This window comes from Manis javanica, chromosome 16 (assembly GCF_040802235.1).
Source record: "Manis javanica isolate MJ-LG chromosome 16, MJ_LKY, whole genome shotgun sequence".
NCBI classification, from domain to species: Eukaryota; Metazoa; Chordata; class Mammalia; order Pholidota; family Manidae; genus Manis; species Manis javanica.
Window position 1 is genome coordinate 57,585,800 of NC_133171.1, and position 13,201 is coordinate 57,599,000.

The 13,201-nt window shown below is 57.1% G+C and overlaps 2 protein-coding genes across 2 annotated transcripts; one reads left to right on the forward strand and one right to left on the reverse strand.

Annotated features, from left to right (window-relative positions):
• Nucleotides 1-382: 382 nt before the first annotated feature.
• LOC108402935 (gametogenetin-binding protein 1-like) lies at nt 383-5,240 on the reverse strand. The gene is given in 9 exon segments (XM_037024004.2): nt 383-451; nt 2,145-2,284; nt 3,245-3,289; nt 3,292-3,391; nt 3,622-3,712; nt 4,140-4,215; nt 4,218-4,258; nt 4,653-4,938; nt 4,941-5,240. Coding segments are annotated over 9 exon segments (1,026 nt in total). The 5' UTR covers nt 5,119-5,240.
• An 813-nt stretch (nt 5,241-6,053) lies between these two features.
• Nucleotides 6,054-12,871, forward strand: BAK1 (BCL2 antagonist/killer 1). The gene is made up of 6 exons (XM_017669793.3): nt 6,054-6,408; nt 8,456-8,556; nt 9,469-9,604; nt 9,948-10,091; nt 11,168-11,348; nt 11,474-12,871. The coding sequence occupies exons 2-6, from the start codon at nt 8,487-8,489 to the stop codon at nt 11,576-11,578; spliced, it is 636 nt and encodes a 211-aa protein (XP_017525282.1). The 5' UTR covers nt 6,054-6,408; nt 8,456-8,486; the 3' UTR covers nt 11,579-12,871.
• The last annotated feature ends 330 nt before the right edge of the window (nt 12,872-13,201 follow it).

The following is a 13,201-nucleotide window of genomic DNA, read 5'->3' on the forward strand; positions in this document are numbered from 1 at the left end:
CCGCAGGCCCTTTCCCGCCCCCAGGTCAGGTACACCAAACCTCCCTTCCAGTCCGGATGCCACGCTGCAGCCCCTCTGCTGGAGCTAGGGCTCTCCAATGGGGCAGCCCTGGCAGCCCTGTGGGCACAGACTGGGGACTAGACTGAGACCCTGGATAAACTGGGCTTGCTCCTGGTTGAGGATGAGGGGTGGGGTCCACAGACAGAAAGCCAAGGAGGCCAAAGGCAAACCAGGTTTTACTAATAAGCCTGAGTCCGATGGGTGGGAATAGGCTGCTGGGCAGGCCCACCCTACAGACACACGGACACCGTTTATCCCAAGACCCGCTGGCCCCAGGAGCAACTTCTCAGGTGGGCTCCAGGGATCTGCGGGCAGCGCAGGCTCAGGGCCAGTGCCATCTTCCCTCCAGAGGCCAATTTCCCATCTTGCCCGTCTCCTCAAGGAGCAGGTGCTGCAGACAGAAGTAGGTAAAGGAAGGTGCCCCAGCCTCTTTGGGCTTATCCCTCCCTGTTCTGCACCCCCAGAACCTTCCAGTCTACCCCCCCGAGACAAGCACCCAGAGGCCACCTTTTGGCCGCCCCCATGTCCCTACAGCCGGCTCAGTTCCACCAGCCCTGAGCCACCTCTCTCCCACAAAATGAAGGGGCCCTTCACCTACCAACCCAGGGGATTCCTCAGAAGCCCCAGGAGTCGGGCACCCCAGCCAAGCCCTCCCCTCCCGTACCTCTGTCCTGGACACCATGCCCAGGGGCCTCTGCACCCTCCCCTCTGGCCTGGGGTGGTGTTCCGGCTGCCTCAGCGCTCCTCCCCCAATCCCCAGTGTTCCCCAGAGGTTGGGGGGTGGCTTCCTCCCCCCTCAGCTTGGCGTCCCTGAAGGCAGAGAAGGAGAGAGTAGGGGTGGTGACAGGGCCCTTCAAACACCTGCAGGAGGAAGATATTCCCGAGGCAGCTCTATCACCAATGTGAGGACTGCGCTGCGTCCCCGCTTGCTACCACCCAGGAACTCCCTAGGGCCGCCCAGTCCTGTTCAGGCTGCCTCAGGACTGTGCCTCCTGGGACAGGGGAGAGGGAGGGAAAGTGAGGAGAGATCCCTTTAGCATGAAGAAGTGAAAGCCAGGGGCTCTGCCAGAGCTGACAACCTGTTGGTTTAGGATAAGGTGCACGGCATCATCCCCCAGAGCCCAAAGGGGCACCCTGGGACACAGGCATGCGGGCTTAAGACAAAGAGGGCTGCCCTCAGTGCCAGGTGGCCTTGTATTTCAGGTTTTCACTATGCAAGGGGTGATTCCAAAGCCCGAACGCTTATAAAGCCCTCAGTGCTGGAATGCCCTTTGAGGGTGATGGTCACACAGCCTTCATGTCCTTTGACCCCACAGCAATGCTCTGCACAGGTAAAGAAGCCAAGGCCCACATTCCTAGCCACGCAGCAAGGCCATGCCAGAGCAGGGACTTCCACTAAAGAGTTTGGCCTCCAAGCCCTATGCTTTCCTTTTGTCAATCAGTCAGATTGTTAGGGGCAAGCATGCACCAAGTGAAAGAATGAGCTGATGAATGAATGGGAATTAACACAAAAAGGATACCAACACATTTTTCAACAACAGACCCATGAATGTGCCATCAGAGAAGCTGGCACGGGCCTAACCTTTGAGGCTGATGTCAAGGGTGGGCAGGGGGTGGTCTCAGTTGTGACCCAGACGGGTAGCTTCCCCAAACCTAGGTGTGTTTGTTAGAGAAGATGTAGGTGGATGTGAGTGGGAGAGAAAATAGAAAAAGAGCAACCATATGTGAATTACAGATGCACAGGGTAGCCTTTAAGCCACCTAGACAAATCGCCTCATCGTACAGATGAGGTAACAGGCCCAGAGAGGAGAAGGCATTTGTCCAAGACCACACAGCAAGTGAATTGCAAAGTTAAGACTTGAAAATGAACATTTGGACTGCGGGTCAAGTCAGAAACAGAGACTGATGAAGGGAGTCAGGGTTCTACTCTTAGAAATTCCACCACCAGGAAGGGACTCTGCCTTCTCTACTTAGACAGCGGAGCTAGAACCAGGGTTGGGGGCCTGTAGAGGCAGGAGGCCTCCAGCCTCTCTTTCTCCAGGGGCCTCAGGCAGTGGGTGGTGGTCAGGACAGGACAGGGATACCTGACCACCCACAATGCCCGCCTCCTCCAGGACTATCTCTGGCTGAGTCAGCAGCTCCTGGCGCTCTTGGCTGCCCATCTTCCAGAGGTGGGACTCCCGCTCTACTGCAAGAAGCTTCTTTAACTCTGACTCCATGAAACCTGACAGCCAGAGGGACAGGCATGGGACAGACTGGGGTAGGGTGGAGCAGCGTGTTATGGATCAAAGGAAGAGGGCCAGCTCCAGCTGTTTGGACCTAAGCCCAGCCCCGTGCATTCCTGTGCACCCACCCCCACCCTTCTACCCCCAGCCACAGCCCTTTCTTCTTTCATTACCTGAAGCCAGCCAGACACCATCTCCTAACCTCCCTGACTTCCCAAGGAACTCACTTTCTACAGGGGACCCTCCTGCAAGCAGGAATGTGAGTCTCTTCACCTCCTGGGGAGAGTGTAGGAGGGGCAGACATCTGCCCCACCTCCAGCCACCAACTCAGAGAGCAAGGTTCTGGAACAAGCCAAACTGCCTGGGTTCAAGTCCCAGTCTGCCGCTAGCTGTGTGACCTTGGACAAGTTACTTAACCTCTCTGCCTCAGCTTCCTCACTGTGAAGCAGATACTGCAATAGGACCTACCTCAGAGTTGTGATGTGATATTTCGTGAAAAGTGCCTAGAACAGGGTCTGGCCCATGGAACGGCTATGTGAATGTCAAAAATGATTTACTGTATTATGTTATTACCATTGAACCATCTGCTCACCATGTCTGAGCAGCACAGGGAACCCTTGGGCTCTGTCACCGCAGTGTGTGATGGGAAAAGCAGGTATAGAGGTGGCCACCGAAAGAGTTGGAATTCTTGGCCAGGAAAAGGTGGAGCTCAAGGAGCCACAGCCACAGTCACAATCTCCACCTTGCTGCCACCCAAACCCTGAGGGAGGAAAGCCCTAGGTAGACTAGCCTGTCCTCCAGCCCAGTCACTCTGATCCCCCATCTCCGGTCCTCATCTCAGGTCCTCTGGCGCCACCTGGTGGTAAGAACTGGTATCGTACTCATGAGCGGCTGCCGAAGCGGGGCTTTCTGGCCTGAGAGCAGATTGGGGAAGGGGGGGTTCGGCGGCACTGATTTACCCACTGTATCTGTTGACTTAAACGTCTTATGCAGCGGCGACTGGGGGTGACGATGCTTGGGACACAGAGCTCGGACAAGCTGTCCTCTCCCTCCATTTCCTACTCCTTGCCTTTCTCCTGGTGGGGCAAGCCTTCCTGGAGAAGAAACTGAGGTGTGCCCGGTCACTGGGCAGGCGATGAAGGAGTGAACCTGCAGCCCCACTCCCACCCCCAGATAAAACAGAAAGCAGGAGGGAACAGCTCCCAAAGGTTAAGAAAGGGGACTGCTTCCCCTGGCCAGAGCCACGTGTCCTGGGGCCCAGTCCGAGGTGGGGAGGGGGTGGGAGGGACCCCACGCACGCCTCATGCCCCTACGACCCCAGCCTGGTTCCACACACCTGGACCACGGCCGATTTCTGAAGCTGCCTATACAAGGTGAGGAGGCAGTTGCAGGGAGTTGCCCCATCTTTGAGGAAGCCAGCCTGAGGTCTCCTGTGAAGGCGCAGTGTCAGGGACAGGCTGACAGCAACGGGGCGACCCAGGCCCCGCCCCAGGAGGGCAGAGACGCGGGGCAGGCTGAGTGGTTAAGGCCTCCTTGTCTCTTTAGCGAACAGCTACTGTGTTCCAGGCACAGCTCTAGTTACTTTACAAAGAACATGTCACTTAATAATTGCAGCTGCCATCTGAGATAGGTACTCCTATATTCCCATTTTATAGATGATGAAATTGAGACAAAAAGGTTGAGCACCTTGTCATCACCACACAGCTGGCAAGGTAGAGTTGGAGTGTGAAGCCAGGCACCCCACTTCTAGCATCCCTCAGACTGCCCTGTGTCCTTCCAGCCCCACTGCCCTGAAGAGTCCTTGAGGAAGGAGGTCAATCTCTGGCTCCTCCCCTACGTCTGTGGCCATCACACTCACCAGCAAGCAGACACTCCTCCTTCTCCTTGGTGAAGGCCTTGTGGCTGATGTCCACTGGCCCCATGGCCCGCGCAGGCATCTTTGCTCCACTTCCAGGCCTTGGGCAAAGTGGCTCCTGACCCCAAAGCATAGTCAGGTGGGTTGGCAGGTGGGCCCAGAGATGCGGCACACGCTGCCTAACCTCTCCCCCGCCAAGCCCTGCAAGTCTCTCCTATAGGCTCCGTTTCCTGGTCCTAACAGCTCCCCGCTCAGCCCCCTGGGCCCCTTTCATCATTGGCACCTCCATCTGCAACCACTCACCTGTGAGAGGACCCCAGGATCTGACTCCTCCCCCAGACAACCCCTCATCTCCAGGTTCCTCCCCACCCTTGATGTGTGTCCCTTCCCCACCCAGGTGCCCTGTTCCAATCCTGTACCTCCCCATTTGGGCCTTCCCATCCCAGGCCCATATCCTTGCCCAGTACCTCCATCCCAGGCCCCTTCCCACTACTCACAGCCCAGCCCCTCACCTGCGTGAAGTCCCTGTATCCCCAGACGCCTCCCCTGCTGCCTCCTCCTCCTCATCTTCCCTCCTCTCAAACAGGTTGCCCATCACCTCCTGGCTTCCTCTGGGCAGGATGTACTCCACCTCTACACCCTGGGCCACAACCCTCAGGACCTCTGTGGGGGTGGGGGTTTGGGCCCCTGTGTCCCCCAGCCCCAGCCCCAGAGGATCGTGCAGTGGCATGGCCACAGGGAGGCTGGAGGGCAGCATGGCAGGCAGCCTGGGCTCCATCCTCCCCACTCCTCCCAGCGGCCCGTCATCAAGGGGGCGGAGTTCCGCTCTTGGGAAGGGCATACCTGACCCCCATCCCCCAACACGGCCTTCCCAGAGCGCCTTGGGCTGCCTTTTCTCCCCACCAGGCTACAGAGAAAGTGGAACATGGAGGAGCGGCCCAAAATCTGGGATTGAGGAGCTGGAGCTGGGGTTTCCATCCTGAGAGGGATTGTGACTCAGGGAGGGACGCTAGCAGCCACCCCAGGACCAACTGCTTAACAACAGGAGGAGTTTTCAAATCAAAACCTCCAGGACTTCTAGAAGGCAGAGGTCAGGCATGTGCTGGGGTGGGTGGGGGAAGGAGGAAGGGAGAGGACATGATGGAGGGGGTTAGTTGGGGACAGAGAGGGCAGTGGGAGGTATGGGGAGCCAGACAGGGGGGCCGTGGGTGAAGCTCCATGAGGTCGGGGCAGTGGGGTGGGGGCAGGCTGGGGAGGCCCAGACCCTGGGAATGGGCCAGGGGTTCGAGAGTGGGTCAGGGGTTCGAGAGTGGGTCAGGGGTTCTCGAGGACTCTGCACACACCTCTCACCACCTGGCTTGTCCTTCCCTGTCTGTGGCTGCTTCTGTCCTTGAGAACTTTTTCTCATGGACAGAGAGTATCTGTCCTCTTTTCTCTTCTCTCAGCATCCAGCTTGCAGGTGCCCTGGTGGTGCACAGACTCCACTGTATTTTGACCTCTTTCTACTAGCCTATCACCTGCAAGATTTCCTGTCTCCAGAGAGCACGGAGGTGCCTGGTGTACATGTCTTAATCTCAATTAATCTTAATACTCATGTTGAATCTCAATTTAGTTTTATTATTCCCCATGGCACCTACAGACTTGAGTATAAACCCAGCACAGTGACCTTGGGAGAGTTCCTTAAACCAGAAGAGAACCAGTTTGTATCATCCGTAAAATGGGTGCAGTCAAAAGAACCTACATCCAACGGCTGTTGAGAAAATTCACAGACAATAGCAAGTGCAGGGCACACAGCAGGGTACTTAAGAAACTTCACCATCCTGGCTTTTTTATTGTTGTTGATTGACGGAAGTGGGGAAAGAGCGAGGATGAGGAGTGGGAATCGGGTGTGGGAAAAGCAGTGGGGGAAGGGGAGCCACCCTTCCCGGCTGGGGCCAGGAGTAGCCTGGGCAGGAACGCCTCCGAGCCCGGAGAGCCCAGACCGACCCCCCAGGCCATAGGCTGGTGCGTCCGCATCCGGCGGCCCCAGACAACTTCCTCTAGAGGGAGCTGATTGGAGCGGGAGAAGCCGGCACCTCTATGGTCGCCGTAGCCTCGCGGGTCCCTAGGGCCGCGCGGGGACAGGCAGAGGACCCCAGGAATTCACCGACTCCTGTTCCTGGAAACGAAGCCTGGGCACCCTACTCCTGAGAGGCAGCCGCCGGCCCCGCAGGATCTCCGGCCTCAGTCCCGTCGAGCCACCCCGGGCCTGGGCCAGGGTCCCAGCAGGTAAGGCGGGAGGGACCTGCCCATCCTCCCAGCTCTCAGCAGCCTTAGGCCCAGCGTGGGATAGGGATGCCTCAGGCAGCCAGGTGGGGAAGGCAAGGACTGGAGGCTTGACTGGGCAGTTTGGCCAGTCCGTGCCGGGGGGCCAAATCCAACCAGGGCTCCCTCTGGCTGCCCCTCAGACAGCTTCCCCTCTTGCCCTGGCCCTGGGTGCCAGAGATATGGGTCCCAAGAACCAGGACCTTCAGCAGTCTGGGGGATGGGAGTGGAGGTCAGAGCCAAGGTCAAGGGCAGGGGAAAAACTTTAACAGTGCTTCCTGCTTCCCGGGTAGGAGCCTTACACTGGGTCTATAGCACAGCCAAGCATCCCCCGCTGGGAACATCCTGGGCCCAGTAAGCCCAGCAGGTGGAGGGCAGCGGAGGACTCCCTCCATGTACAGGAAGTCAGGCCTCTTGGATGGGGGCAGGGGTGGGCCCAGGTCAGCACAGGCGTCTGGCTCTGGGGGCCGTTCTGAGGCCCCCTGCTCCCTAGCAGTGAGCCCCTGGGATAGTGGTAGAGGGAGCTGGAGGCGCAGACAGCATCCTCTGGACCTGCTCTCCTTGGGGTGCCAGGTTTCGGGGACCAGGGGGAAGAAGGGCATCTTGTTCGGGAAGGGGTTTCTGGGATGGTGGTGTGCCAGGGCCAGGCAAAGGTCTGTTTTATAATGAGGCTGGGCACCCAGTGTGGAGGATGAGAGGGTCTGCCTTCTCCCTGCCCCTCCCTGAGTAGAGAGGTGGAGAGCTGAGTACACAGATGGGACAGCTCTCCCCCACCCCGTCTTGGAGACCCCTTGGGGCACTTTTGAAAGTGGCTCCAGGCCTGAGAGGGAGGAGGGGGTACACAGGTCCTCCAGGGAGGAGGGGGTAGCTGTGCATGGTCCAGGGTGGGACTGCGCCTTCCGCAGGAGGAGGAGGAGAGACGCTTCCCACTTGGGTGCTGGAGGCTCTTTGAGGTAGTGGGAAATGCGAAGACTGTGAATTGAAAGTGAAACAGCTTCTGTCCAGGAAATACTCCCTCTTGAGGGTTCACAGAGCAGATCAGGGTTGTGGGCAGGACTGGACAAGGAGGAAAAACTGCTGGGGACAGAGTGTGTCGTGGGGGCACATGTGTGAGGCAGGTGGGACAGAGTGTGTCGTGGGGGCACATGTGTGAGGCAGGTGGGGGGCCATGGTGAAGGCTTCCTCAGCTCACTGCAAGGCAGGAATGGGAAGAGCACAGGTGGGGCGCAAACCCAAAAAGCTGCCTGGAGAGAGCACCCTCCAAGGGCCACAAACTGGAAACTAAATCTTAAGTGAGGGTTGAATGTATGATGGACTCATGGAAATCCAAATGACCAACCTGACTCCCTGACTATGTGGCCTCAGGCTCTAATCTCTGTTTCCTCACTTTTCCTACCTGTAAAAGGTGTGATGATGCTGCCCCTGCTGGGTTAATATGTGCTTTCAATGTCTTAACACCCTGTAGGGAGTGTTCATACATGGTAGAAATATACCATAGGTGCTTAGGAAATGTGGCTAACAAGTCTGAGTTGGAAACAGGTGAGGTCAGGCCAGCCAAGGGGAAGTGGGACCTTCTAGGACAGCCTTCATGTGTCACTGGCTGGAAGGTGGCTTACCAAGCTGGTGGTAAGCATGTGCTGGGCAGGGTGCAGGAGGCCCCAGGAGTAGTGAAAAGAACCCCCAGCCTCTGAAACTAGCCTTGCCCAGGAGGGAGGGGAAAGTGACTTTTGAGATCCATCGTGGCACTGCTGTGCCTCCCCACCGCCACCTCAGGACCTGGCTGCCACACTGGATGTGAGCCTGGCTTACTCACTCTCCCTTAAAGGGTTTCTGGTGAAATGCTCAGTAAGTTTTAACTCTGCCAGCAGACTCCACAGGGATCCAACGTAGATAGAAATAAGAGGTGGTTGGAGCTAGGACCGTGGGATCTTGGGGAATGGGTGGCTGCGGGAACCTCTGTTGATGGCACCTGCTCATTCCTGTCTCTGCTTTTTCTCACTCATCCCCACAGGCTAACACTGTCCTCCACTGGGACCCAAAAAATGGCATCTGGGCAAGGCCCAGGTCCTCCCGGGCAGGAGTGCGGAGAGACTGCCCCATCCTCTGCGTCTGGTAAGGGTCTCTCAGCCCCCTTGCCCATCCTCTAAGCACCAGGACCATCTGAGGGGACAGAGAGAGCAGAAGTGGGTAGGGCCTTCTGCTTCGGTCTGCTTACCTTGAGAAAAGCAAGTCCCCACCCAGTGAGTGGCCCACTGGGCTCAGAAGCTACGGTGCAGTCAGGTCAAGCCCTGCAAGTGCGGAGGAGTCTGGACCTGTGGGGTGCAGAGGCTTAGGGAGGCCAGGGAATGAGCGGAGGGGGCCTAACAGCACCATTCCGGGGCAGGGGGTGGGGTGGCTCTTCTTATTCCCACAGTAGGAAAAAGAAGGAAGTCACTTGGCGTGTCACCCCGTCAGGTCTGCTAAACAGGGAGAGCAATTATTCCGACTTTGGGGAGGAAGTAAGACGGCCGCCCTTCTCCCCTCTCCCAAGGGGGCCGTCAGGAACGCCTGCAGCCTACGGCCCAGCACAGGCCATTCCCTGGACTTTGAATTTTGTCCCAGGTCTGTCTCTGTTTCCCTATGGGACTCCTCTGGGCCCAAGGTTATAATTTCAAATTTTGTTTCCCACATTTCTTAAGCCACAAGTGCTGGGTACATGTACACAATACAGTAAACTCAAGGCCCATGTGCCTGGGATCATATCGGCTTCACTGCTTGTTCTAGCTGTGTGACCTTGTGCAAGCTACCTAAACATCCTGTGCCTCAGTTTCCCCATCTGTAAACTGAGGATCACCTGCGTCACCAGGCTGTTGTAAAGATTGAATGAAAACAGCATACACACTAGGTGTTAACTAAGGGCTAAAGCAGGCACCTTCTGTCCATGGGCGAGGACAGGTGTGGCCTTGAGGAGGAGTGAGCCACCCATAAAGCGCAGGACTACCTGGGCCCAGCCCTTCTTCCCTGACGCCCAGCTTTGATCTTAAGAGGAGCAGGTAGCCCGGGACACGGAGGAGGTTTTCCGCAGCTACGTTTTTTACCGCCATCAGCAGGAGCAGGAGGCAGAGGGGGCAGCTGCACCCGCTGACCCAGAGATGATCACCTTGCCTCTAGAACCTAGCAGGTGAGTAGCAGCTCCCTGGATCTCTGGGGACATCTCAGAGAATCAGATACTCATAAGGGGTCACTGAGCAAGTCCTGGGAGCTTGGAGGCTTGTGGGGGGAGTCTTGTCTTCAGCCACTGTTGCCTCTTTTGTATCTTGCTATCCACCCCCATCTGGGATCTTACACCCTTCTTAGCACATTCCTGCCCCTTGTCCTGGGCCGAGGCCTCATGTCTGAGAGCACTGTCAGGGTCCTCCAAGGAGGGATGCACAAGGCCAGGGCCTCTCAGGCAGGACCTGTGCACTTGGAGCCCAGGCCCTGGCACATCTGTCTGCTCACATAGCTGCCACCCATCCCTGCAGCACCATGGGGCAGGTGGGTCGGCAGCTCGCCGTCATTGGGGACGACATCAACCGGCGCTACGACTCAGAGTTCCAGGCCATGCTGCAGCACTTGCAGCCCACGGCAGAGAATGCCTACGAGTACTTCACCAAGATCGCCTCAAGGTAGCCCTGGCCGCTGCCTCGTTGCCTTGCTGTCACTTCCACACTGTGCCCTGCCCAGGGATGGGAGGTGCATGCTGCTCTGTCGGTGTCAGGAGATAGCTTTGCCATCCCCATGTCTGCATTCACACATGTGTGGCCTTGGGCCTGTCTTTCTTTCTGTGGGCCCCAGACTCTTCATCTGTGGTGCATAAGCTCCCAGCTCTCATGAGTCTAGCACTGAGGACTTGCCCAGTCAGATCAAGACTACAGAGAGGTGCCTGGGGTGGGGATGTCCCCAGAGCTCCTGAGCCTACCTGGGACACAACTCTCCTTCCAATCTGAGCATAACTTCACACCAAAGATGGCAAAGGCTAACCTCTACTAGGCCATGCAAATGGCTTCCATTTGCCATAATTTGGCATCCAAGAGGCAATCTGGTATGGTTAAAGAGACCAAATGCCAGGATCAGATCTTTACTTGGCCACTTACTGGCTTTGTGCAACTTTCTAGCCCTCTTTCTCCTCATCCGTAAAGCAGGGGAAATATGCTTAGAAAGGTGTCCATACTTACAGGGTTAGCTATTGTTACCATCCGGGTTAGGAGGTGAGTCTCAGGATAGACGTGAAGGGTGAAGGTAGGAGTAGGTGGTAAATTTAGAACTAGTCCTCAGAGCTGAAACACCCTGCCCTTGTCCATAGAGGCCACCCTACCCTGCTGTGATTCCAGGACCTGTCCTAACCTCTTCTGTCCTTTTCTCTCTGCTGTCCCTCAGGCTGCCAGGCCAGCAGCAACAGCCACAGGTAATCTCTTTGCTGTCTCCCACTCACTCTGCCCTGCACCCTGTCTGTGCCCGTTTGTGTCTAGCACCAGGGCAACAGCCAGCAGGCTGATCATACACCCTCTGAGATCTCTCCTTCCACAGAGACACAGGCCCTTCCCGAATTGAGGCTGGGTAGGCAGCCTCTGCCACCTCGATTCATGACTAAGCCATTTTGCTTTCCAGCTGGGAGAAGAGCTCGCAAAGGGGTGGGAGAGGGAAAGCAGGCTGAAGGGCCTTCTGGGGGCCTCCACCAACTGTGTCAGTGCTCTGCCCACAGTCTCTTTGAGAGCGGCATCAACTGGGGCCGAGTGGTGGCTCTCCTGGGCTTCGGCTACCGCCTAGCCTTGCACGTCTACCAGCGTGGTCTGACCGGCTTCCTGGGGCAGGTGACCCGCTTCGTGGCCGACTTCATGCTGCGTCGCTGCATTGCCCGATGGATTGCGCAAAGGGGCGGCTGGGTGAGTGCCCAAGGCCTGGCAGCATCTCCCCTGCTGCTGGGCTGCCCCTCTCCCAGCCCCACCCCGGTACCAGGGTGTCTGCATACACTGCCAGCCTCTCTGTGACCACTCTTCTCTCCTGGCAGGTGGCAGCCCTGGACTTGGGAAATGGCCCCATCCAGAATGTGCTAATAGTTCTGGCTGTGGTTCTATTGGGCCAGTTTGTGGTACGAAGATTCTTCAAGTCATGACTCAGGAGCCCTCTAGGATCCTAGCTGAGACTCCTGCCTGGACTTCAGCCAAGCCTTTTTCCCCCTGCCCCCTCCCTGGTAGGAGTCTCCCCTCAAGACCATAGCAGCTTTAGCAAGTGGGCACTCCAGCTTAGAGGACCCCTGCCTAGGGGTCACTCAGGCTACAGGGATGCCCCAACATTGCATGGTGCTAGTGGGCCTCTCTCTGGGCCCCATCCTGTCAGAGGGGGTTGTAGACTCCTTCCTCAGCTCTCTGGGACCCCTGTCTGCTCTGGGACTCTATGTGCTGGGCATTGGGGAGATTGATAAGCTGGGAATCAAGAGGCTGGGAGACACTTACCCTGAGAGGTTTTTTAATGGTTTTATCTTTTTATAATACCCTTGGGAGGACCTGCCCGGCCCTATTCCCAGCACTGCTCAAGCCAGGGAGGTTAGGGTGTGGGGGTTGTAGGCCTACCCTGGGTTCCCCAGAATTCAACTGTTCCAGAAAATCAGTTGGAGAGCAGGGCCTGGAGCCCAGTCCTGGCCCTTCCTAAGCATCATACCCTCCAGGAACAGGACCGGCTGGGGTGAAGGATGGGGTTCAGCTGTTCTCCCATGCCCCCCAGCCCACACTGCCTTTTCAGGTGGACTCTCAGGGATTCTGGACCTGGGGGTGGTGGGGGTGGGGTGGGGGTGCAGGCCAGAGCTGTCTGAACTCACCCTCCAAGCCTGCCTCCTGGGCTCCTCCGTTCCCTCCCTTTCCCCCACCTATTACCACTTGCTCCCAGTCCAGTCACTACAAGTGAGTCCCACCCCATCACTTCAGGTACGGAGGGCAGGGGTCTTAGGGGAGTGGGGTGCTGAGGCCCCCTTCTTGCCCAGACTGTAGGCTTTAGGACCACTTTGTTATTGTCAGGGAAAGGGGGCAGGGAGCATATCTTGAGGTTTCTGAGTGAGAGAAGGGCTGTTAATAACCCTTCTCTCTGAGTGAGAGAAGGGCTAGAAACCACAGGATTGGAATCTCCCCCGTGGCCTGGGCACAGTGTAATCTGGGATGTGGATGGGGGACTGTGAATACTTGAACTCTGTTCCCCAGCCCCCCTCCCACTCTCCACACTCCTCACCTGTCTAAGCTCTTCCCGTGCAGAGGTGGGAGTTACCTTGTCTGGCTGGCACAGCCTAGGGGTTTGGGGATAAGGGGAGAGAAGTTCTTGATTAAGCCAAAAGCAGGGAAGGGATGCAGAAGGAACCTGATGGCCACCCCCACCCTCTGAGTGTGTCTGAAAATAAACTGCAATCCCCCAACTCCCACTTAGTCTAAGACTTTTTTATATCTTCTGCTACCCCTCTCTCCATCAGGCTGGATTGGGGGAACCTGGGCATGCCTGGCTTATTACTGGTTTATTACTGAATAAGGTCTTCAATCCTGTTGAAAACTGGCTGGGTCTGGTTCTCCAGCACCCCCAGGCCCTAGCACCCTAGGAGTTCTTGGCCCCTACTCACCTTTATTAGCCACTTTTCTAGGCACTTTCCTTAGCTTTGTGTCCCAGTCAAGTTTCCCACCCCCTTAGTAAGTCAGGGGACTTCATACTGCTGGGCTGTGGCTACAAAGCTGGCGGAGCAGCGGCTCTTGTCTGGGGA